Raw genomic sequence first — 27589 nt, 5'->3', positions numbered from 1 at the left:
AAGAGCCTGTTCGATGACCAGATCACTTGGCAACCCAGCCCAGAAGCGGTCACTGTGCCGAATGACAAAAAGACCAGAACTCAACTTGTTGTAGACATCAGGGCTTGTTTCTTTCAATTACAGCATATCCTGAAGATGGATCTGCACTGATTACACGTAGAAGTTATGTCCAGATGCGGCAAGATAGGGATGCATGTCCTGGAGACACCTCAGGTACAATTGAAAGTCATCCGTCATTTGAGATCTCAGAAACGTCTTCAACAACTCAACCATCCCCATGTACTGGATCCTGTCTTCCTGTTGGGAACTCGGACAAACATTCTTTCTCTGCTTCCATTTTCTCCTTTATCCGGTCAAATACATCCTGCTGGCAAACCACTTCGTCAGTCATCTCCTCTGCCAGGAAAGCATCACAGCATTTCAGGGCCTCCCGAAAGTCATCTGAGGTATCTGGGACGTCTTCCTCTCCTGAAAAAACTGGTACATCATACCATCGTGTTAAGAGGATCGCATTTAAAGCAGCGTCTACCAGGAAGTGTCCTCTAACAGCCCTTGCATATGCCTTTTCAGCTAACATGTACTCCACAGCATTGCCAGCATAAACTAGCTCCAGCGTTTCCTTCAGGCCCGATCCTTTATGTGACCGATATGTGACCGATACTGCCAAGGTAACTCATTGTGGTGTGAAAACCACCAAGTATCAGTATGATTGGCTTGAGAATGCTGGCTGCATCTTCATTCAGAATGATTGTTCTAGATTTCCAGAGAGGCTGGTCGAATGTGACCACTGGAACTGTGCCTTGATGCTTGCGTTCAGTAGCAACGAAGTGGAGTGTAGAATAAATGCATGTCATATCAGTTGGGTCAAGATTCAACATAGGAAGGAAGTGAACACTAGCCTTCCCTGGATGGTCCCCTTGCGCAACGCCTGCATCATTCCACTCCAGCCTGGGGCCGTGGTCGAAGGGACCATGATACTTTCCACAAAGTGTCCAGTTTTCCATGCTGTTTGTCGGCCACTTCGACCAGGGGCAATTTCTTGAATACCAATGGAAGGCTCTTCCCTTTAAGGTGTCTAGTTGTTCATACATTTATAGGCCCTAAAACCACACATAAAAAGTTTGCTGTACATTGAATTCTGACATGGCGGCCATCTTGAATTTATGCAAATTAAGGCCCTTTGGGGGGGGGGGGGGTAACTTTGGGGTAATTTTTAATATGTTGTAGAGGGGGTTCTAGGGAACTGTTTAAAACAAAAAAACCTTCTGTAGCAATTTGTTCTAGGTTCGGCCATATTCAGCATAGTTTTACTGGTCTAAAGTATTTAAGAACATCATTGGTTTATTAAGTTGATTGTATTGTTAGCTTGTTATTTGGCTGCAGTAGAATCATGTAATGACCCAGTATTTTTAAAACACTTTGATTCAAATTTGTGAGACCAGTCCATTAGGTCATGATAGTCGCATAATTCTCGAAAGTTTAACGACTCCACTAGAACATATTGATTTTATTAATCATCAGCAACTGGATGTCAGTTTTGGTTATTCTGACATATTGACTTAGAGGAAACCCGTATATGCACTTTCCCCACAGACAGGACAGCACATTCTACGCCGTTTGATAGACCAGGCGTGAGGCTGTAACTGCCACGCAGAAAAACGCAGTCAAAGAGTGGGTCCACAGAGGAGCTCCGATCACACTCCATGCACCCCAGGTTAGCAAGCTGTTGATTTAGCTAGATCCCGTTCCTATGACAAAAGCTAATATCCATGTGAACTGACGGTCCAGCTAATCACCGAAACGGGAGTTTATAAGATGACGATGCAATATCACTCTTTAAACCGTTACTGTGTGTGTCGTGTATTTATGTGTGTGCGAACAGACAATAGTCTTCATGGGATATATGTTAATTGTACATTAAAGGGACACACCCTAGTTACGGCTATTTGTTAACCATTACGGCGTTGTTTTTCGCTATTAAACCCCATTTTTCACAAATAAAATTGCACTTTACTTACATTTTATTATTTAGAATACACATTTCCATTCACCTGAAGTGCTTTTTGGTAATCCTGACGTTTGTAAAACCACGAAATGCATTTTTTGCTTTTTTTTTCACAAGACGTGTTGTCGAGAAAAAACCGTTAAGCAAGCGAGGTCCAATCTATTTTTAGAGGGGATATTTCCATTTCAATGTCACAGACGTTGGTATATCACGTGACCGTTATCATTTTGGTTCGGTTTGTTTTCTCGTGCACGGTTCGCGCAATCAACATCCGATTTGTTGTTGTTCATTTGTGAGATTTTTCTTCACAGTTCGTGAACATTTTCAGTAACAATAAAGTTCAGACAAGTAAGTGTCTCAATACAAAACGTTACAAATCGTTAAAACCAATAATTGTGCTAAGTCTTACGATATCTGGAGAGGGGATACAACCAGGACAGAACAGTTGGAACATGTCCAGGAGAGGTGAAACGAACGCATCCCAAGTCTGTGAAATTTGTCGTGACGTAGGCATTGTTGTGCTTCGAGCGACATCTACCGGTGACATCAGAATACTAACTTTCAAAATTATTTCAAGCAATTGGGACATGGGGATTTCCATGGTATTTATCGATATAAAACCTGCTTTTTCACTCCATTTGATAAAAACGTGATCTAAGTGTGTTACAGGTTTGTAGATTAACCAAATTATAATTTATTTTCGCTGGATGGAACTAGGGTGTGCGGCTTTAATAATACGTTGTATAAACAAATAATATAATAATAGTATAGGGATGCCTATAGTATAGATATTAATAATCTTACCTTACATATTATAAATAATGCATTTTATAAACAAATAATAATAAAATAAAAAAAATCCTACATCTAGTGGTGACTCTGGCGAGCTCTGAATTTTTTTAATAAGAATGCCAGTTGAATTACTTATACACAGAAGAATGATATGTTACTGGGCACGGCTTATATCAGAAAAAGAATCAAAACTGTTTTTCTTATTATTCAAAGCTATGTTAAATGATCATCTTACTAAAGGAACTAACTATAATTGGACCATCGTTATCAAATTTTTTTGTGGATAACTTAGGAATGAGCAATGTATGGATATCTCAATCTTTCATATCAGTTTCTTGTCTTTCGCAACAAATCAAACAAAGGCAATACGAGAGGGAAACGTTATGAGCTGTATAAAGAAAAATTACTTCTTCAAAATTATTATAGTATACTTCTTTAAAAGCTGTGGTCAGTTATCATAAAATTTTAAACGTCTAACCATTACTTACCCATTGAAACTGGTGTTGGTATAACATACGTATAGATGAGAGACTTTGTACGGCATGTGACGTAAATGATATTGGCGATGAGTTTCACTAATTGTTTTTGTTGTATTTTTTACATAATTCAAGCGTCCAGTATATACATTCATATTACTATAAACGATCAAGTACTTATAAATGTAAAGACTTAATGAACAGTAAACGAATTAGAACATTAAAGAAATTAGCATATTTGATAAATTATTAATAATTTTAAACGTCCCTAACCAAATCAAACAAAAATATATAATTATTATTTTTTACGATGATATATTTGCTTGTAATTACTTGGTCAGATATGTTGTATATCTAGATTTTATCTATACTTATAGGAACACCTACCTGTGGTAATGTGTTTAACGATGTTCATAAATATGTACATGCATTTAATGCATTTAGAGTTTTTGATATACACCTTGTTCTTATAAAATTATATCTATTAGTCTTTGTATATGTTTATTATCAACCATATTGTCACGTGAATATTATTGTTATTGTTATTGTCTTGTCTTCTTCTCTTGAAGGGTGATGTGGAAAATGTGCACAGGCCCTTTTATAGTTTTACCATTGAAATGACTGATCAGCTTCATACGTAGATTTAAAACATAATTTATACAAAATTATACATGTACATTAAAATTTACTGTTCTGTTGATTCCTGAGATGCTTTTGAGCTCTTTTGGATTGGTTACGGCCAGGGCCCGTGCTTATAAACCTTAGGTCCGATTTCATATGTCTGGGTTTCGTAACACCGGGTTATATTAAAACCTAGGGTTAACACTGGTTTACGTAAAACGCAAAAAAAAAACTATAAAAAAAAATATAATAATAATAATTTTAAAAAAACTAAAAAAAACTTGACCAAGACCTACACCCGTGGTGCATTTCACATGTGTTTTATCTTATCACTACTAAGGAATAGCATTGGGCACGCCTATTACATAAATCACATATTTTGAGACATAAGTATGCAAAGTAAAGTAAAGTTTGTTTTATTTAACGACGCCACTAGAGCACATTGATTTTTTATCTTATCATCGGCTATTGGACGTCAAACATATGGTCATTTTGACACTGTTTTTAGAGGAAACCCGCTGTCGCCACATAGGCTACTTTTTTTACGACAGGCAGCAAGGGATCTTTTATTTGCGCTTCCCACAGGCAGGATAGCACAAACCATGGCCTTTGTTGAACCAGTTATGGATCACTGGTCGGTGCAAGTGGTTTACACCTACCCATTGAGCCTTGCGGAGCACTCACTCAGGGTTTGGAGTCGGTATTTGGATTAAAAATCCCATTCCTCGACTGGGATCCGAACCCAGTACCTACCAGCCTGTAGACCGATGGCCTGCCACGACGCCACTGAGACCGGTTAAGTATGCAAATTACATTATTATGCAAATTATATACCGAAAACGTAGAACTATTTTCACCTGTCAAAATTGTTGACAAACAAACATGGCGTCTTTTGAAGTCGGAGATAGCGTTACTATCGATAAAAAAGGAAGTGCTACAATCAAAGCAACTCTACCTTCCGGTAATTATATAGTTATGATTGACGGGTCCAGTTATCAAGCAGAATTGTCACCAGAACGTTTACAGTTAGTGCAAACAGGGGATAGGGTAGATCCACGGACATCGAAGCCACAATCCGGCAGGCCCAAAAACAAAACTCGTAGATTTGTAGAAGTAGATGATACGATGATTGGTAATGTCAATACAGAAAATGAAAATAAGAATACTGCCAAAACACCTCTATACGACATGCGCATTTTTAAAAACTACAATCAATCAATGAGTCCAGACCAATACATGAAATGCCCCCCAAAGCACTCGGTGTAATTCTGTGCAAGTTTTACATCAGTGTACGAAAAGAAACCGGGGGACATTACGAACCGGAAAAAAAAAACGCCCTGGCGAAAATCCCCGCGATTGCAGAGACGTTATTCCAAAAATGTGGGCAAACACACAAAATCCCTTTCGATGTCCCGTTGAAGTTTTCAAGTTTATTCTTCAAAACGATCGCGAAACTTCTGTGAAGCTGACGACCCATTCTACATTGCTACACACACACTCGGTATGCCGAAAGCAGGAGAACAGTGGCTCCTCAGGCAATGCATTGGTAGAAATAAACTTGCTGGACTGATGAAAAACATGTGTTCGAGTGGTAATATTTGTACCACTAAACGTCTGACGAACCACTCTGCACGCAAATATCTGGTTCAAAAACTGAACGACAATCACGTTCCTGCTCATCAAATCATGAAGATAACAGGACACAAAAATATCCATTCAGTTAATGCATACTGCCATATAAATCACGACCAACACAAAGAACTGTCGCACATTCTGTCAGCGCCATCTACATCTGGTGAATACTCAAGTTTGGTTCCCGCGTGTTCGTCTTCGAAGGAAATCCGACAACACTTAAATTCTAAACAATCAAAGATCATCAATATTTACGGCGGTGTGAACACCATGTTTGGAGGCAATGTCAGTGGGGCAACATCGTAATAAATGTGGCTCAGCCTAAAAGTCCTGTTGTCCCCATAAAATAACGAAGAATCATTTTCGACAGTGATTCAGACTCAGACTGAACTTGATGAAGCCCTTAAATAGGTCAGTGAACGTAGCTAGGCCTATGTCTGACAATGACGTAGTACTCAGCAAAATGCCGCGAAAAGTTATTTTGAAAAATTTGACTATTGTCAATTATTTTATTATAATTTCATTGTTTATATATAAAATTGTTAAATTAGTATTAAATTGTTTAAATAGCTACAATCTTTGTTTCCGCTTTTAACCTAGTTTCAGAAAGCATAGATAACCTTCAAGGTGTATTGACAAACCGATTATCAGCTGAGTGATTGACATGTAAATGTATTCATACGTCATAACAGATTGTTACGTCCGAGCGTTGGGGTTTTGTTTATTAATCATTTAAGTGGAAAATAAACAAAATTGACAGTGATATGATAAATAGAATTCGTCACGAGTATTTTTTAATATGGGAAATATCAACCAAGGCTTCGTTAATCTGTATTTGTCGAGGCTCTATTTATCCGCTTTCTGCATAGTTTACCCGCAGATCTGGAATGGGACATAAGTGAGGGATAGCTTACACGTCATCACTTTGTAGTTGAAACTCTTTACCGTATATTATTAGCATAGGCGTACGAGATGGGGGATCAACTACCTCCTCCCCCACAGTCTCGGGCAAAAAGTTTCCATATCTTTACTCACAATATTAATTATAATCCATGTAAAATGGGGGGGGGGGGGGGGCTAACATCTATCGAGGGCGCAAAGTTTCTATGGGTCGGGGGTATGCTCTCTCGTAAAAAATTTAAAACTAGATGTCCTGAAATGCAATTTACTACATTCTACAAGTACAATTAATCTCAGCTTTAAGATTTACTACCAATAATATTTTTGATTCAGAATTTGATCCAGCCCCCCCCCCCCCCCCTGCTCCGCTATGCTTGCATGCATATTAGCAAACATGTTAGAAGGGAAAAGGGGGGGGGGGGGGAGGACTAATTTCAGAGAAGAAACACTGGCGGAACTAGGGGTGGGGTGCTAAATATAATTCAATTTTAGGATTGTCAAAGGCATTAACCTACAAAACGTCTAATGTAAATTGCATTCAAATACATTTGTAAATTTCTATACACTGGACATACTAAATGAAATGTTGGTCCAGCATACGTTATTTAATGGCGCAGACCCTAGTTTCAACTCGTAACAATGGATACTAGGTTTAGTTAATCTACACACCAGAGTGAAACAAAGAGTCCGTGACGTTAAAACCGGAAAATATTCTTTAAAAACTCGAATCAATAATAGCAACTTCTCAGACGCACCTGCGTTTTTAAAAATATGAAAAATGCATTTTGTGATATTAGAAACAACAGGATGATCATAAACACTTCGGTTCTAAGGACATGGATAATCTAAACAATAAAATATAAGTAATGCTTTATTTCATAAACAGCTCTAACAGTGCAAAATATGCTTTAGTGTTTATAAACTAGGGTCTGTCCCTTCAATATATAGTAAGGAATATTTAACGACACCCTAGCACGAAAAAACCCAAAAGCTATATGGTATCAAACAAGGTGCATTTATGAATGAAGTGAAATCAAATCAATTAAAAAAATTAAAATTCATTGTAAAGAGCTGTGCAAAAATATAAATACCACAGGTAAGTACATTTAAGATTTAGGATAAATGAATGAATGAAAGAATGTTTATCGACACCCCCAGGACAATAATACACATCGGCCACTGGGTATCAAAGGTAAGCATACGTAAATGACATATACAAATTATATAATTATTTAAACCAAAATATAAAGTGCTGTGGGGAAAAATACAATGCAATACAAAAATTTAGGTAAGTATATATTAAAATTTTGTATAGATATCAAAATGTTTTAAAATCTTTAAAATTAATTTTCGGTGGAATTGAAAAGATTCCACCACATTTCTCTCACCAAATATATCTTTTCTCGTCGGCTCTAGATGTGTCGCACAGTGAGAGTACGCTGGCAATGATCACATTTGTTCCTCAAAATAAAATAATGTGTCTGATATGTATAGCTGATGCGGGCACAACTAAGGTGTCCACGAGTACTCGGGTACGGTCCGTTCACAGGAATAGAGTACCCGTGCAAAAAACAGCACTATCATTTAATGTTATGAGATATGTCATTTTGCCATATGCTTACCGGCCTCGGTGGTGTCGTGGTTAAACCATCGGACATAAGGCTGGTAGGTACAGGGATCGCAGCCCGGTACCGGCTCCCATCCAGAGCGTGTTTTAACGACTCGATGGGTAGGTGTATGACCACTACACCCTCTTCTCTCTCACCAACCACGAACAATCTAACCCCTAAGTCACTGCCCTGGACAGATAGCCCAGATAGCTGAAGTGTATGCCTAGGACAGCGTGCTTGAACCTTAATTGGATATTAGCACGAAAATAAGTTAAAATGAGACATGAAGGGAAAACAAAAGTTGAATGTGTGGAATGCAGTATTATAAATGGCATGATTTGGCATCCATGTTCAGCGTTGGAACTGAGATGCATAATACTATTTTACTTTGTTCCGTAGTCTCATTATTATCTAGTGGCAGGTATTCTGGTCCAGGTCGAATTTGACCCTGGAGTACTCCAGTCTAATATTTTGGACTCGTGGAGACCCTAGGAACAACACCAGACAACCTCGTCCTTTATTACCTCGAGTGTCTCGAGAGTACATTCAAGGCAGACATGACAGGAGAAGCTGTCTTTATATTGCCCTTAATGCCAACATAACTGGGCAACCAACACATTCCTGTACAATATTATATTTTCGTTAGCAGCAATGGGATCCCACAGACGGGAAAACACACACCACATCTTTTGATATATCAATTGAGTTGAGTGGCTGTCCTATAGGCGAAGCACCTGCCAGTAATTTGTGATAACATACCGTCATGGCAGAAACATTTTCTCTAGAAGATAAGGATGGCTATAATATGAAAGACAAATGAGTTGCTGGATTTCAAGTTCTTCACGCCTACATCTGGTTTATTGTGGTGCTACGAGTTTAAAGTGCCAGACTAGTTTTTAAACACGCTGACAGATTTTTCCCTATTAGAGCCATTTTTGATGACTGGAGTTAGTCTTTACTTGTATTATATTGCTTTGATTATGAAACCCATTTCTGAATATCCTAAGTGTGTATGGTCATCCTGGTGTTTGTAACACCATGAAATGTATTTGTTGTATTTCTAAAAACGCGCGTACTTCTGACACTCGAGACGAAACGGTTATGGAGACGAGCTCTATTCTATTTTTGAAGAGTATTTCCCCCGTTTTAACTTCACAGATTCTTGTTTCACTCCATTGTAACACTATTCAAGAGTCCTACAGGTTTGTAGATTAACCAAACTTAGTGTCCGTCTTCACGTGCTGAAACTAGGGTCTGTGACTTTACGACGTTAGATTAACCAAACTTAGTGTCCGTCTTCACGTGCTGAAACTAGGGTCTGTCACTTTACGACGTTAGATTAACCAAACTTAGTGTCCGTCTTCACGTGCTGAAACTAGGGTCTGTGACTTTACGACTTTAGATTAACCAAACTTAGTGTCCGTCTTCACGTGCTGAAACTAGGGTCTGTCACTTTACGACGTTAGATTAACCAAACTTAGTGTCCGTCTTCACGAGCTGAAACTAGGGTCTGTGACTTTACGACTTTAGATGAACCAAACTTAGTGTCCGTCTTCACGTGCTGAAACTAGGGTCTGTGACTTTACGACGTTAGATTAACCAGACTTAGTGTCCGTCTTCACGTGCTGAAACTAGGGTCTGTGACTTTACGACGTTAGATTAAGTCTGTCCGCACCTAGAAGAAATTCGACAGAATGTTTGGACAGAAGACGCACCACTCGACACCAAATTCCATGCACCTGTCAACGACCTCTGGATGACGGCAAATCCATCGCCACATTCAAATTATTAGTCTCCTACCCGTCTAACTGGAGGGGACTATATGTTTTGTGTCCGTTCTTCTGTCTGTCTGTCGCACATAGTTTTCCGGAGGCTTTTTTTCACAATGTCTCAATGTACTGAGCTGAAATTTTGTGTACAGCTTTGTGTTTTAAACTTTATGAAGTTTGACTTTCATGGCGAGTTACCCATTTTTCACAGAGTTATGGCCCATGAATTTAGGAGATACGAATTTTGTTGTTATAATGTCTCAAAATATTAAGCTGAAGTTTTGTGCCTTTATCATATGCTGTGACAAATAAGCTTTGACTTCAATGGCGATTTAATTTTTTTCACAGAGTACGAGATACAAAAAATCAGTTTTCCGGACTTTCTTTTAGCAATGCCTAAAGATATTGAGCTGAAATTCTGTGTATATTTATATCATGTACCGTTACATATCAAGTTTTACATATTTTGTGTATATTTATATCATGTACCGTTACATATCAAGTTTTACTTTCATGGCAATTTACAAAATTTTCACAGTTAATGCCTATGAACGTACGAGATACGAAAATTAGTTTTTCGGACTTTTTGCGGGGTTTTTTGGTAATGTCTCGAGCTATTGAGCTTAAATTTAATGTATATAGCTTTATCATGGACTGTTATAAACAAAGTTAGACTTTCATGGCAATTTACCCATTGTTCACAGTTATGACTCTTGAACTTGAAAATTTGTTGGGTCTGATATGGGACATGTATTTCTTTAACAATACTTTTAGGATACTTGTTGATGTGACGGCCGAAAAAAGATTGAACCCAGATAAAGAAGGAAAAAACCAGAAGAAAGTGTTCAGATTTAATGTAATTCCAATATATCTGCTAGTACTACACAACACAAAACGAATGGTATCTTGCTTACAGCGTGTGTGCCCGTGTGAATCTTATCTAAAAAGGGTGTGCCTTAGACCTACATAAACCGAGAGTCCTGTATTTTATCAGCTGGACTAACTTTTGTCCAACGATTAACAACATGAAGGTTTTACTTATTGTTTGCCTCGTGAATCTTTGGACACTGGTATGTATTAGCATTGCAAAGGGTATATCATTGGTGGATACATTGGTGGGGGGGGGGGGGGGGGGGGGGGGGGGGTCACAGGCATCCTGTGACACACACCCAATCACCCACCCACCCACCCCACCCATCATTCTTCTCTTTTCATTTAATTACCTCTCCGTTCACATGTTCAGTATCTCTTGAAAAGTGTAAGATTAGGTCAATAAGAATGAAATATAGTTTTTGTTTTTATGTTGATAATTCGGTGCAATATTGGTTTGTTAATCACAACTCCATACACTGTATTCATGGTCAGACCACGTTCAATATTAATATACTTCATTGTCTTTCATAGCTGTCTGCACTATTTTTATTTTTAAAAATTGAATTTTAAATTAATATTAATCATCACGTACATTTTTTGACACCCAACAGCATTTTTTGTTTTGCTGGGGTGTCGTTAGACATCCATCCATCCATCCATCCATTCATTCATTCACTTCTGGTGAGTTTACAGACATGGTCTTGTTCTTCGTCGGCTGATTGTTCAAAGCTACACGTCTGCTTTGCTGGTACCATTTACATACTGGGCAAAAGAGCAACTGGCACAGGGTTGACAGGTGACTGTACATTGTTGAAAACAGAGGGACAAAGTGAGTACCATTAGAAACATTTTGGATCTGGGCCAGTGTTTATTGAAATCAGCTCTACTGGTAATTATAGACCAGTGGAGCTGCTTTTAATCTAATTGTTAGACTAGTACAGGGCTCAAACTGTACACGATTACTGACAGTTAAGTGTTGAGTACCATAAAATACACGTAATGTTAGCTAATTAAAAATCGGCACATATTACCTTGATTTCATATTAAGGTATTTTTTAAACTTTGAATAAAATTATAGTTTCCCTATAGACAGTAGAACATTAATGGTTTCATATAGAATTCACTGATTGCTAAACAGTGAAATCTAGATATAGTCATCAGTTATACATTTCCTGCATCTACATACATGGATCATCTCAGAGGTTACATAAAATCGATCTTTTAGAATATGTCACCCACAACAAGGGGCCATCCATAAAGGACATACATCCCAAGGGGGAAAGCTGGGTTCAGACATTACGAATAGAGTACGGGGTGGGTAGTGGTTCGCTTAAAGTCTACATACTCCAAGCTCTGACAGGGACAGTTCTGAATTTGTTTTAATGACTCATGACATTTCTTCTTCCTGCATTAAATATCGGTGGCTCTATATTAAATATGCCTTTGATCGTTCTAGTGTTTTTACTTCACTTTCTTCCCTATTTGTATACGTATGTAATTACTGGGATACGAAATCCAGTTTGGACTACCAGTACTTACAAATACAAAACATCAGGACGACCAGAAACACGTTGAATATACAGACATTAATATTCTTAACAAGAAACTTTATTCAGTATGTAATTTAAGTCGTTAAAATATTGTATTGGTCGCAAATATTTTACAGTGGCACCAGGAGAGTCCCTTTAATTTTATCCATTTACTTTTCAGTGTGAAAGAACATGTACGCCTGTACATGGTGTGTGTGTGGGGGGGGGGGGGGGGGGGAGGATAATGATCAAACGTACAAAAGGTCTATATGTTGGGGGTGGGGCGGGTAGGAAATTATAGGTTTTATGCACACGTACTTTATAGATGGCCCTCAGTGTATTTTACTTGATTAAAGTAATACGAGTGTGTAACCACTGTAGCATATTTTCGTTCAAAATAGCCTTTTAAATGGTTAAAATTACAGTATATTTTATCGCTTAGTATATGAATATCTCTAAACATGCATTTCTCATCATCGTTATGTTTATAATAACTCGATAAAGAATTTTACTTATAGTAATTCGTATACAACGGTTTGTTTTTACTTGCAACCGTAACACAAAATTTGCAATAAATGGGTAACACTTATAATAGGTTTGATCTTCTTGCAAAAGTGTAAATTAATAAAGTATCTAATGAATGGTTACAGCCTCATTATAGTCTCTTAATGTATATAACTGATATGACAGGCTGTTGGGTGACTGGAGGGTCCATCACATCACGTCCAGATCATGTCATCAGACACAATCTCCCATGCGAGTTGGGCCTCTACTGTAAAGGCATAGGATTATCGATCGTGCCGTTTGGTGAAGCAGGTAATACATCTGAATTTAACTTTTTCAGATTTACAGGAGATCAATATAAGCATTAAGTTGAGCCCGTGAAAACGTATAATGAGTCTGGTTAATCTACAAACCTGTAACACATCTGTATAAAGTTACAATAAAGTTAAAGAAAAACATTTCACCTTGAAACGGGGAAATACCCTTCAGAAATAAACTAAGAGCTCGTCTACTTAACCGTTACTTCTCAGAAGTACTTGCGTTTTTAGAATGATGGAAAACGTGTTTTTTGGTGTTGTTTTGGGGGGGGGGGGGGGGGGTTTTTTTTTTTTTTTTTTTTTTTTTTTTGGGGGGGGGGGGGGGGGGTATCATTGATTTACCTGTATTTGACACTGAAAAGTCGATTATGTTATTATCAAAAATGTTCTGTAATATCTATCTGCCATAACCATAAAAATGGGAATTGCAATGTTCTGGCATACATATTATATCAAAACACTGGGTGGAAAACAGGCTGCCAAAACATAACAACATGTGTAAACATATCTTCTTACACATCCGTTGATGAGAACAGCATTCGTTGTTTTTGAACAAGAAGTTTGTTTTGTTTAACGACACCACTGGAGCACATTGGTTAATTAATCATCGGCTATTGGATGTCAGACATTTGGAAATTTAGAAATAGTCTTTAGAGGAAACCCGCTACATTTTTCCTGATGCAGCAAGGATCTTTTATATGCACCATCCCACAGACTGTATAGCACATGCCACGGTCTTTGATATATTAGTCGTGGTGCACTGGCTGGAACGCGAAATATTCCAATGGGCCCACCGACGGGGATCGATCCCAAACCGACCGCGCATTAAGTGAGCGCTTTACCACTGGGCTAAATCGATTGGAATGTGACGTATAGTTAACCTGACACTTATTTGTCTGTGACGCGTACGTTTTCTATAAGCGCACGGGCTGTAAATAACTTTTAGTCGAAAAAGATGTTAAAATTTGCTTAAAACTTTATTTTTGAGGATATGTAACAAATAAAATAATACATTCGTGTCCGTTAGATACCAGTTATCTCACAACTCGTTGTTTAAAAACGTATCCAACTTGCTTTCGTTCGTTAGATACTCGTTGTTTAAAAACGTATCAAATTCGCTTTCGCTCGTTAAAGTTACAGTGTTTTGTTACCATATATTAATATCATGCACAAATATGAAATACAAATTCAACTGCACTTTTAAAAAATTCGTGTGTGTTCACTGTTCGCTATGAACGGAGAACGTCAAAAGTATACGCTCGATTCGTCGCCTGTGCGACCATTGCTCGGCAAACCACAAACGACAGCTTGTTGTCAATTTCAGTTAACAGGTGCGTTTGCGGATTTAAAATTGTAGGGTTCGTCTCAAAAAAATTAAATGAGAATTCTTGCGCTGTACAAAGAACGTTCGGTTGAGGATACGTACTATTCTTTCGTTAAAACCGGTTTTGATCTTGACAACGTACTATCGACAATCGTACCTTCTTATTTAAGAATTAATATTTTATAAAGTGTTAGTAGAACTTTCAAAGTTTAGTTTGTATAACACATTGATCATGAATATATTTTTAATAAAATATACTAAAGTAGAAAATGACCGTTTTCACTTTTTAATTTTACGTGTGGTAAAATCGACAAATTCAAATAAATATTATTTCGTTTGGAAAGGGTAAAGTTAGTTTGTTTTGTTTAACGACATCAGTGTTAGAGCATGTTGATTTAATAATATCTGCTTTTGGATGTCAAACGTTTTGTAATTTTGACATATAATCTAAGAGAGGAAACGGGCGCATGTGCAGGGGGGGGGGGGGGTATTGGGGGTCGAAACCCTTGCCTGACCAAGATAAAAAAGAAATTGAAATATATTTTCTGGGGGAACATGGCCCCATATAAACTTCGCTCAACGCAGTCTTTAACCCCCAACCCCGCTGAAATCCATGCACACGCTACATTTTTTTTTTTTTTTTTTTTTTAGCAAGGGATCATTTATATGTACCATCCCACAGACAAAAACCCACCACATTTTTAGGTCTAAGTAATGAATAGAAATAACATATAGTCTTCATAAATGTTACGTATATCGAACATACCGCCCTCTTCCTCTACCCCTAGAGCGTTACGTAATTATTACCCCCCCCCCCCCCCCCCCCCCCCCCCCCCCCCCCCCCCCCCCCCCCCCCCCCCCCCACTGGGTTTGCAGTTGACCTAGATAATGTAGATAAGCGAGCATTGCGAAACTATAGCGATGTGGTGGGCCTTTTATGTACCAAACAGAACTGGATCATCTATTCTAAATGCTTAAATAATAAATATATTCAAGACACTGCAGACACATTTTAAAACTACATTCCCTGGAATATTTTTATTATTTAAGCATATAGAACAGAAAATCCAATTACGTTTGGTGCATATATGACGCCGCACTCCGCATTGGTTTCACTACGCTGGCTTATCCAGGTCAAAAACAAAGCCATGATTTTGAAAGTGGAACACTTTTGACGGGCTCGTACCGATCTTGGTTTTCATTGGCTTATCACAAGTATATAATTCCCCAACAAGAGATCACGTGAGATTTCGCAATTTTTGAACAAATTTAACTGTCTTGATTGAGGGGTCGTCTCGTATCTCCAAAACATATTTATATCCAGTGGGAGATTTGCCTTGAAATTTTGACAGTAGTCAGCTGTTGGCATACGCGTTGCATGTAAGGGGGTGTTACTAATTACGTAACGCTCTAGGGATAGAGGAAGAGGGTACTGTGTTCGATTTACGTAACATTTTTGAAGACTATATGTCATTACTTAGACCTAAAAAGGTGTTTTTTGGAAATGCGCGGTCAGTCTAGGATCGATCCCCATCGGCGGGTATACAAAAAGACCATGGTATGTAATATCCTGTCTGTGGGATGGTACATATAAATAATCCCTTGCTAAAACAAAATGTAGCGGGTTTCCAAGGCGCTTGTGCAGGGATTTCAGCGGGGTTGGGGTTATAGACTGTGTTAAGCGAAGTTTATATGGGGCCATGCTCCCCCCAAAAAATACATTTAATTTTTTTTTAAGCTTGGGAAAGTAAGGGTTTCGACTTCCAATACCCTCCCCCTGCACATGCACCCGATTCCTCTCTAAGATTATATGTCAAAATTACCAAATGTTAGACATCCAACAGCAAATGGAAAGAAGGATAGGATATGTTTTATTTAACGACGCACTCAACACATTTTATTTACGGTTGTATGGGGTCGGATGATTATTAAATCAATATGCTTTATCTTTGATGTCGTTAAACCCCCCCCCCCCCCCCCCCCCCGCCGCCCCCAACTTTACCCTTTCCAAACGAAATAATATTTATTTGAATTTGTCGATTTTAACACGTAAAATTAAGAAGTGAAAACGTTCATTGTCTACTTTAGTATATTTTATTTTAAAAATATATACATGATTAATGTGTTACTAGTGTACAAACAAAACTTTGAAAGTTCTACTAACACTTTATAAAATATCAATTCTGAAATAGGAAGGTACGACTGTCGATAATACGTTGTCAAGATCAAACCGGTTTTAACTAAAGACTCTAGTACCGTATCCTCAACCGAACGTTCTTCGTACAGCGCAAGATTTCTCTTTTAATTTTTTGAGACGAACCCAACAATTTGAAATCGGCAAACGCACGTGTTAACTGAAAATGACAACAGGTTGTCGTTTGTGCTTTGCCGAGCTATGGCGGCACAGGCGACGAATCAAGCGTATACGTTTGACGATATCCGTTCATAGCGAACACACACGAGTTTTTTAAAAGTGCATTTGAGCTTGTATTTCACATTTGTACATGATGTTATAATATGGTAACCAGAGAATGTAACCTTAAAACAACTCGTTGTAATAGAAATGGTATCTAACGGCCACTCATGTATTATTCTCTATATAGCATGCATGGTGCTGAAACATATCTAATTAAATGTTAATATGCATTCATTGTTACGTTTTTGTATTCAGTATTAGGATTTCTGGTCATATAACATAAAACATGACATAAAACAGGTAGGTAGGTATATAGAGATATAGTCAGACGGACAGCCATAGAGATAGACAGACATACATACATACATACAGACAGACATTATATATATATATATATATATATATATATATATATATATATATATATATATAGTCAAACCTGTAATCAGCGGTCACCTGCCTTAAGGGACAGGAAATAACCAATCTTCACACCTTCAGGAATACTAGTACCTATTCAGTCCCGACATCTCGACTGTATGTATGTATGTATATATATATATATATATAGACAGCCAGACAGACATACAAACAGATATAGATAGATAGATAGATAGATAGATAGGGAGATAGATAAACAGATAGAGAGACAGACAGACATACAGACAGACAGACAGATAGATAGATATAAATGTAGGTAGGTATCTAGGTAGTAGAGAGATAAGTAGACAGGTGCGTAGACAGGTTGGTAGACAGAGAGATAGAGAGGGAGATAAATAATTATAACATATTTTGCTACGCTATATTATTATTATTATTATTATTATTGTTGTTGTTGTTGTTGTTGTTGAAAAGTATATGTTATATTTTCAGGTTCTTGCACAGCACTGGGACAATAGAAAGGTGAAATATAATTGAATAATAAATAGATATTCGACGTAAACCTGAATTGTTTTTATTTCACAATTCTTAGTCCATTTTTATCTCTGCACAATTCAGTTAAAAACGTCTTCAGATGTTTAAACATTATATTCATTCATTCATTCACTCACTCACTCACTCACTCACTCACTTATTCGTGCATTCATTCATTCACACACACACACACACACACATATATATACACACACGCGAAAACACACACACGCACACAAACACGCACAAAGAGAGAGAGAGAGAGAGAGAGAGAGAGAGAGAGAGAGAGAGATACATACCTACATACTTCTATATCGAACTAAACCATTTGCTAGATAATTGAATGTCAGAGAGAAGGCCATATTGAGAAATACAGGGAGTGGTGATAACATAGTATCAGACTAACCTATATAATATCACCTGGCTAAACGTAGATTGATGCCAAACCATGTCGATAACCGCTGTAGTAGGATTACTCGCCTTGTGTGCATCAGTAAGTAGTAAGTTATTACCAGAGTTTTTTTCGGTATCGTCAATATCATATATTAGGAATAAAATTGTAATACATTAGTTTTATTCCTAATATACAATACCTAAATACACGAGGGTAATAATTTCTTTATCATATAAGCTCAAGCTTAATACAACGTGTTTTTGTAAACTCTACACCCAACTTTAATTCCAGTCCGCCATTACTAGATATTCAAATGACGTAAGAATATGTGGCGCGGTGTATTTTTGAATGGAAATGACGTCAAACTCGAATGACGTCATTCTGGATGTCCTTACATCAAAATAAAGTTATGCCTAACGTATTTTTTGTTTTCTGAACGCTGGATAGCTTTCAGTGTCAAATTGCCATTGAAATGTTTTTATTTGATGCATACGTCAATCATGGAGTGTCACCCAAGTACGTTTGCTTAAATGGCAATAAACCTAGTGCCGAGACCTCGACTAATTTGCAAAGTTATCAAATTCTTAAAGTATGTGATCTGAAAAATATGACATACTTTGATTGCACTGAAAATGTAAGATATATATATATATATATATATACTGAGGCGTCTTCCCAGCACATCCCAGACTGACGTGCTCGATGGTATTCAGGTTGGGCGACCTTTAAGGCCAATCCATGACATTGATGCCCGCGTTCCTCAGGTAATCCCTTGTCAAGATGGCCGTATACGGTCATCCTGTCATGCTGAAAGATCAGGCCTAGACCATGAGCTGCCACGAAGGGTACAAGTTCCTGGGCCAGCACCTGGTGGCGGTATGCAGCAGCGTTGACGTTGCCACGGATGACAAGAAGTCGAGAACGGCCATTTCCACAGAAAACACCCCAAACCATTACACTTCGGTCTCCGAATCTGTCAACTTCACTGACACAACATTGAGCATAACGTTCACCACGTCGTCTCTAAACCCTCTGCCTGCCATCGGCAAATCGCAGTGTGAATCCTGATTCATCTCTAAACACGACTATTCCATCGCATGTGGCGTTGTGCCCACAGTTGACGTTGACGTCGATGAAATTGGGTCAAAATGGTTCCAACATATGGGCGCCGTGCGTGGAGGTGAGCTGCCAATTTCGGATCGTTTGCGAGGACACCCGACGCCTGAAACGTTCATTACTGGTTGCTGTAGCTGTCATGAAACGATCATCTGCCTGTGACGTCAAACGTGGTCTACCCAGTCGGAGGCGATCAACTGTTGTGCCCGTTTGTTGTACTCGTGTCCGCAGATCATAAATTGTCCGTCGACTGCAACCCAACGCCCTTGCAACGTCAGCTACTGACGTTCCCGCGTGCAATATGCCGACGGATCACGTGGGCTGTGATGGGCTTCAAATGGAGTGTCGACATTGCCATATTTATTCCTGAGAAATATCTGTTTTCAACACTCATTGACTTTATTCAAATTTTAGATTGTGAAGTTATTAATTTGACTCAATATGTGTGTATGTATATATATATATATATATATATATATATATATATATATATATATATATATATATATATATATATATATATTCCAGTGAGCTCTGTCCTATGCTAGGTTTGATTTAGTAAACTTGTCTGGAGAGTGGCAGTCCTCTTTTTGATCGGTGCATGAAGGATGGCATTGTATTGTCTAGTAAAGGATCTCCTCTAGAGTGGCTGTCCTCGTATAGACGAGGCACATGATAGAGATTCATAGAATCAAACACCATTTTACCAAATACCCATTCGACTCTGTGTTCTGCAGAGATAGGGTCTTCATATGTGGATAACGGTTTTGTCGTTCAGATTTGTGCAAAATTTTACTTTTCTGTTGTCCAACTTCAAAAAGTGGGATTTTTTTTTTTTTTAACAGCCAATATATACTTGGGGTTGGGTTTTTTCGTGCTTTCTTTCCTTCGTTTTTTTTTGTGCTTTTTTTCTTTTCTTTTCTTTCTTCTTCAGAGTAGGTACTGAGCGCCACCCCGTGCAAATCAGGCCGCGACTGTTCGCCAACAGAGGTCTGTGAAGTGCACTACACGGGAATTGGGCCTATAGGACGTAGACAGCCTATTTTCCTCAACGGTGGCTTTCGTAATACATGTGTTGCCCTCAGGCAGTCCGGCGAATGTAAGAATTCATTGAGTTTAATCATTATATGTAACATTTGGCGTTTTATATCAGAAGAGCAATTTCACGGTAACTGACGTTACATTTAACGCGTATTTCGGAACTTCAAATACTTGTATTTTCGTCAATATTGTATCCAAACATTTTTTACTGTTATGGTTCATACTGGATAAGCATAAGATACTTATGCTTAAGTAGCCTTTGGTAGCCATTTAATTGTCTGTGACTGACGTTACAAAAATGAACATGACAGTTTATTCTCCAATCGTTCAATCAAATTTGTCTTCAAACAGCCAGTTAGAAATTTTGGAATCAATACTACGTTAAACCACAACGTAGTAAAAGGGACTAAAAAGACAAGTATTCGAGGGGTTGGGGTGAGGTGTTTTCTGGTGCAAATGCCCCCTCCACCCCCTGGGTACGGCGCACAATCTATGGACCCGTTGGACTTTTCCTTGTACCTATCAGTGAGAAAATGAATACAAAAGATCCTTTTCTGTCCTTCTGTTTGTTTAGTCTATACAACATCCATTAATAACAAATTATATCAATTTGAACTTTTATTACTACGAATATTTAGGGGGTTTAGTGTTTATCCTACAATAATTTAAAATGTTGATGAAAGAATTGATTATTGACTAGAACATTTAATTTACTTTTCTATGATTTGTGTGTGTGTAGTGTTTGTTTTGTTTTATTTTTGTGTTATACCTGTAGTTACTATTTATTGTTATTACTATATTTACAGTTTCTTTTTGGGAGCGGGGAGCTTGGTCTTTTAATTAAGACTCGTGTGTTTTGTTCTAAACGAATGTATGATTTATTTTTGAAATAGGAAATATCTACACAAATATAAATTATTTTGTACACTAAATTCGACTAAGAGAAAATAATAATATTCAGGCATAAATATGATTTAATCATCTCCTGACATACAATTTCCTGCACTGAACAAGTAAAATGCATCAAAAGAAATGCGGGTTTCATTATGTATAATTTCTGAACACAAGTACGTATGTATACGCTAGGTGTGCCGTGTAGCAATTTAATGAATCAATTGCTTACAGGGAACAACTGTACGATCTCATAAAATAGAATATATCATGAACTTAATTGAACTGGCTTGAATCCAGTGATAGCGAGTTTCCTGCGTCAATTCTAGGAGGGTCATGTGTATACACCCTCGAAAACAATTGGAAAACTAGAAAAAATGCGAATAAAGGCCAATAATATTTTTTCGATTCGGATTTTTTTCCGCCCTTTTTTTGAGTGGTGCTAAAGCCCCCTTCTATGCCGTGCCTAATATTGAGACATTTTTGCCTCACATATTACACTATTCTGCAATGTTATATATTTTCATAATATACTCTTCAAAAGAAGAAACGCAAAACCACATTGTCGTAACATTTGGAGAATTGATTTAATTATTGAATGGTGAGTCCGATAATTACCAAATGTTGCAGGATTGTTCACAATTCACTCTAGTCCATTGTGAGTAAGTGATAGGACACACCACCAAGGTCAAGGTCATCTGGAGTCAATACCGGGTGTGGCCTCCGCGTGTGTTGACAACTGCCTGGCACCGCCTGCCCATTGAAGCAACCAGAGTACGGATGACGTCCCGGGGGATGGTGGCCCACTCGGCCTGCAAGGCTGCTGCCAGCTCGGGCAGGGTCTGGGGCTGTGGTTGTCGCTGTCGGTCCAACTCGTCCCATAGATTCTCAATTGGGTTCAAATCCGGTGATATCGATGGCCAAGGAAGGACATTAATGTTGTTGTTCTGTAGGAAAGCCGTTGTGAGACGTGCTGTGTGAGACCTGGCGTTGTCATGTTGGAACACTGCGTTGGCGTTGGCCATAACTGGAACGATGTGTGGCCGGAGGATCTGGTCAATGTAGCCCTGTGCATTCAGGTTGCCCTGCACGTGGACCAGGTCAGTTCTGCCAGTGTGTGAGATGGCTGCCCACACCATGACACTACCCCCGCCGAATCTGTCCACTTCCTGCACGCAGTTTGCCGCATAACGTTCACCACGACGCCTATACACGCGACATCTTCCATCATGACGTCGGAGCAGAAATCGGGACTCGTCACTGAACCACACCTGTCTCCATCGCAGTTCAGGCCATTGTCGATGAATCTGGCACCACTGCAGTCGGAGTCGACGGTGTTGTGGTGTTAAGATGACACCTCGAACTGGACGTCTGGCACGAATTCCTACCTCACGTAGGCGGTTCCGTACGGTCTGGTCGGATATCCTGCGCAAACCTGGCATTGCTGCGGCTGTGGAGGTGGCAGTAGTCAATCGTTCCCGAAGGTGGCGTACCTGGATGTAGCGGTCCTGCCCGGGGGTAGTGACCCGTGGTCGACCGGATCTAGGGAGGTCACGTGTTGATCCATGTTGCTGGTAACGGTCCCACAGTCTGGAGATGGTGCTTGGGGACACATGGAATGCCCTGGCAACGGCCGTTCTGGATTCGCCTGCGTCTAGTCGGCCGATGGCATTGTTTCTCTGCGGTTCACTGAGACGTGGCATGTCCTGGATTGTCAACTGTCGGCCAGATACAGAGGCCAGGCAAGCGAACACCCTGCACTTTTATACTGTCGGTGTTCATGTTGCACGTGCAGACAACGCACGTGCAGTGGTAACATGGTTTGCACGTGGCTGCGTTTTTGCGAATATTCACATTTTGGAACTTTATTGTACAGTAGCTGCGTTTTATCGAATGTAACCGTGGGAATGTGTTTGGGACATGCAATGACCTTATATTCACAAAGCATGAACCGGTAGGAAACATAAAATCGGAGTTATAACCCATTTGTACCCTTTTGCGTTTCTTTTTTTGAAGAGTATATATGTACAACTTGTCTACCGATAATTAATCAGGTCAGTTGTTGCCAATGTGTTTCATTATTGCGGATACACCTACACCTAGTTAGTTATCGCTGGACATTGACTGTATGTATTGAATATTGTATTGCAATCGCAGCATGCTGGGTGTCCGGAGGAACCATCCACTCAGTACCAACCACACCTGTACAACACTCGCCTTGCCAAGTAGGACTGACGTGTGTTGGTAAACACCTGTTCGTGGTGCCAGATGGGGAAGTTGGTAAGCAGATCCTTCTGGAAAACGAGGCCGGGTTCTGCCTCAGTCAATACAGCGCTTAGGTAGTAGGATCGAACCCACTCGGCGGACTCATCGTTATTTTTGTTTCAATCCCAACCAGTGTCTAACATCTGGTATATCAAATACAGTGGTATGTGCTGTCCTGGGGGTGTAAGGGGTAAAACCGCGTGTACCGGAGTTTTAGCAAGGGAGGGTCTAGACTGGCGAGCGATATTTCTTTTTTTTAGAGAAGATCATTTGCTCAAGCAGGGAGGGATTTTGACCCCACAAAACCCTCCCCCAGCACACGCGCCTGCAAAGATCCCTTATTTCTAATGGTAACAATGTAGCGGGTTTCCTCTGAAGACTCAGAATTATTAAATATATGAGATCCACCAGTCGATGATTACTTAATCAATGTGCTCTAGTTGTATCGTTGGAATATAACAGAAAAATTGGCATAAAGCTGCAATCTCCTATGAATTTTAGCTTGCACAACCGTACATATATCACGAACGATTAACTTTACAACATCACATACATATCGTAGATGTAGTGGCGTAGGCAGGAGAGGTGCACGGGGGCCATCCCCATCAAACTTTGTTTTTTAAACTGTATTACATTTTATAAAAATCATACATACATACACACACGCACGTACGCACGCACACACACACACATACACACACACTCGACATACATACAATATATAGATATTTATACATCAATACGTACATACATACATAGTGTTGGTTTTTCCTACACACCCACCCAATATGGAATACCCCCACCCGCACAATATAAAATCCTGGCTATGCTAGTGCGTAGATGATTAACAAAAATATAACTACATACAAGTACATATATCTCGTGTACAGCGCTTTATATTGTGAATTATTAGCACAACTATCACAATATTACAATGATACATATATCGACAATTTTGAATAATTAAAGTTACTGATCCTAGTTAAAAGGAACTATTTTTCGCTACTGTAACTGTTATTGACTGCTAAGTTACATATTATTTACAAAGTTTTGCATAAATTATCTAATTTGGCAAATCCAGGGTAATTCCTGTTGTTTGTAAAATAGCTTTGAATGCATTGCATTAAAACAGGAAAGCTACGTACACTGGAAGCTATAGGACCACTGACTTTAATTCAGTGTTCTTGTTTTATTTTCCAGGTGAATGTCGGTGAAGGTCAGTGAGCTGGTTGAGCGTTTTTATTAATTTAATATTCTCGACGTCAGTTGTCTCTGCTCATTTAAATATCGACCGACCAGTCTTTGTCCAGCCGGTGACAACCATTATTTTAAAATAAAACCTCAGTAGAAGCCTTTTGTAAGTGATTCCCCGCGCAACTTTCCATCACGGGGTCTGACTCGGTCGCTAGAGTGTTCACCTGAGGAGCATGGGTCGTAAGATCGAACCTCATCGGTGGACTGATTGTGATTAGTCCCCTTCCAACCAGTGCCCCACGACTGGTATATCAAAGATCGTGGTATGTGCTATCATGTCTTTGTTAGTGTCGTTGTATCCTTTTATATTTAGGCGATTCCAGACAACGTTCAATAAAGGTTTCGGGGGAGGGAGGTGTGTGTGTGTGTGCAGAATCTAGTCCAGTCGGTGAATGCGTTCATCTGAGATCCTTGAGTTGTAGGATTGAATCCCCTATGCAGGCACATTATAGGATTTTCCCATCCCAGTCAGAACCTAGCTTGCTGTAGTGTGCGTTCTCCGGCCAGTCTGTGGGAAAAGCTAAAGGTAAAACTATTTTATAGCCAGAAAGGTTTGTTTGCTTAACGAAACCACTAGAGCACATTGATTTATTAATCATCGGCTTGTGGATGTCAATATATGATAATTCTCAAATATAGTCACAGAGTGGAAACCCGCTACATTTTTCCATTAGTAGCAAGGGATATGTTATATGGACCATCTCACAGACAGGATGGCACATATCATGGCCTTTGACATGCCAGTCGTGGTGCACTGCCACTGGATTCCGCGAGAGACTCCCGGTATTTGATCAAGTCTCCCGCGGGAAAAACGTTTCTCCTGGGAAATCGTTATTTTCTAAGCATAAAAAAATTCAAGCTACCGTGGCTGTGTATTGACATTCAGTGTTGCCACAATCTAATTAAAACTAGCTCCACTATTACATGTGGATCTAACACCAGCCAGTTGGAGCTCATGTCCACCAATCAAAACCTTACTTGCAGAATCCTGCCAGTGATTTAAAACTAACAACACTGCGTAGTCCCCAATGTCCAGGTAACATTTCGTCTGTAAATAATAATTTACTGGGAAACTGGGAAACTCTTTTTACGTGCCCCTATCCACAAGGGTTCAGGCACGCCCACCCCGGATTCAGCCTCTGACTACGCCAGTGACCGACTCCGGGGCGGGAGGGGGGGGGGGGGGGAGTGTGTGAGAGAGGTGAATGTGACAATTTTTAATAGTGTGGTAAGACCACTTAAAAACAAAGCCAAAGTTAAAAATAATTTGGGATCTACCATTACATATGTTTATATTTATGTTAATATAAAGCACCATAGTTATAATTAACCCTATAACATTCTATTGTTTTATAATATAATTAGTAGGTGCATAATTATAATTATATTTTCAATCGGGCAGTTCAAAAATGATATATACTATACTTGTACATTTAATAATAATATCTATACATACATATACATTATATATATATATATATTTATTTATAATTTCTTAATATAATTATGTAACTTTAGCCCTAGAGGTAAAAGGATTCGTAAAGGGGGGAACCCAGCGCCACCGAGCAGTCCGGCGCTCCAAAAGGCGGGGGCCCAATAAGGTAAGTCCGGATTTCCATGGGGGGGGGGGCGATCCGGGGGGGGGGGGAGGCCTCCTAACAGGCATCCCTACCGGCCCAAACCGCCAACGCCCTATCGCACCCAAATATGCACCCTACCACGGCGTCCCCCCCCCATCCCGCCCCCCCCCCCCAGGTTATCCATATAACACAGATGGGCCGTATTTAAATGAAATGAGTGGTATGATATAATGATATATGAGAATAACCCGCGAGCCGCCGTCTGGTGTGGTTGTGAAACGTATTAGAGTCGTTGATGCTGGTAGTTGACGAGTGGATTGATCCTGTTCTTGGGGTGAGGTGCCCTCGCCGTTCTCCTCAAGCATTCGTGAGCTCTACACCCCGAAGGGTGCGCCACCTAAACGGATGACAAATGTCATTGCTATATAATCCTCGGTGCCACCCAAGTAACCACTTATTCGTTAAGTGGGTGGCTCCGAGTACCGGTCAGGTTTTTTTGTTTGTATATATACAATTGACCGATCAAATTAATACCGTTTAAAACCTGTTTGATAATTAAAAAGAACGGGTACATGTACATTAAAATAATAATATTTTTTTTAAAATTGCTAAGAGGAAAGTTTTAACAATAATAACTCACTTTATTATAACAATTAATTAAAAGTATAATAACTATACCATACTTAGATAAAATCTAAAACACATTCACACACAGCCATAAATTCCGCCCATGAAGGGCGGCACAGACACTGCCAGGTGTCCGCGCCGCCAAGTCAAGGCGGAAAAACAACATTCACGCAACCACTCTCACACTAGGTTCAGATTATACTTTTTGGCCAGCTAAAAGCGCGGACCAAATAGAAAACATTTATAACGGGACCGGGTTCTAATTGGTCAGAACCCGGGCCCAGAAAGCCAATCGCCCCAGCACCCAATAGTTAATCATTCCAGTAAAGATAACAGTGAAGAGTAGATGTGCTAGCAGCGGCCAGCAAAGAAAGAAAAAAAGTGGAGCGAAAGTTTCCATACGGTTAGATTGGGAGAAGTAGTGAAGAGTACCGGACAGGATAATGTCCCAAGGTTACCCACGGCAAGACCCGGCTCTCTGGATATCACCGAATGGCACCTCGGGAACACTCGTGAGCGGCATTCAGCAATTAAGACAGAAGAAAGAATACACACTGTGTGTTAGAAGTGAACCGGATCGATATTCGACACTCAGTATGGAAGGGTGCGTTGCGATTGGCTGAATCTCGATCCCTAGTCGGAGTCGTTTGAGATAAAAGAAAAGCCAGTGTTAAGAAACAACAGGCGAAGATTGAGCAGCTGCGATTGGCTGGATTTCGATTCCTTCTCTGGAAAAAAAAG

General features: G+C 39.3%; 2 protein-coding genes across 2 annotated transcripts in view; both read left to right on the top strand.

Annotated features, from left to right (window-relative positions):
- Positions 1 to 10740: 10740 nt before the first annotated feature.
- On the top strand, positions 10741 to 17708 carry LOC121367837. Its single transcript, XM_041492237.1, has 4 exons — positions 10741 to 10875; positions 11372 to 11507; positions 12898 to 13023; positions 17639 to 17708. The coding sequence occupies exons 1-4, from the start codon at positions 10831 to 10833 to the stop codon at positions 17662 to 17664; spliced, it is 333 nt and encodes a 110-aa protein (XP_041348171.1). The 5' UTR covers positions 10741 to 10830; the 3' UTR covers positions 17665 to 17708.
- A 412-nt stretch (positions 17709 to 18120) lies between these two features.
- LOC121367836 (toll-like receptor 4) overlaps positions 18121 to 27589 on the top strand; it is a 25497-nt gene continuing 16028 nt past the window's right edge. The window contains exons 1-4 of the mRNA XM_041492235.1: positions 18121 to 18173; positions 20130 to 20289; positions 23280 to 23402; positions 24588 to 24603. The gene's annotated coding sequence lies outside the window, so the exon portion shown is untranslated. The remainder of the gene's footprint in view (positions 18174 to 20129; positions 20290 to 23279; positions 23403 to 24587; positions 24604 to 27589) is intronic.

Source organism: Gigantopelta aegis, chromosome 3 (assembly GCF_016097555.1).
Source record: "Gigantopelta aegis isolate Gae_Host chromosome 3, Gae_host_genome, whole genome shotgun sequence".
Lineage (NCBI taxonomy): Eukaryota > Metazoa > Mollusca > Gastropoda > Neomphalida > Peltospiridae > Gigantopelta > Gigantopelta aegis.
This window is presented reverse-complemented; position numbering and strand designations above follow the sequence as displayed.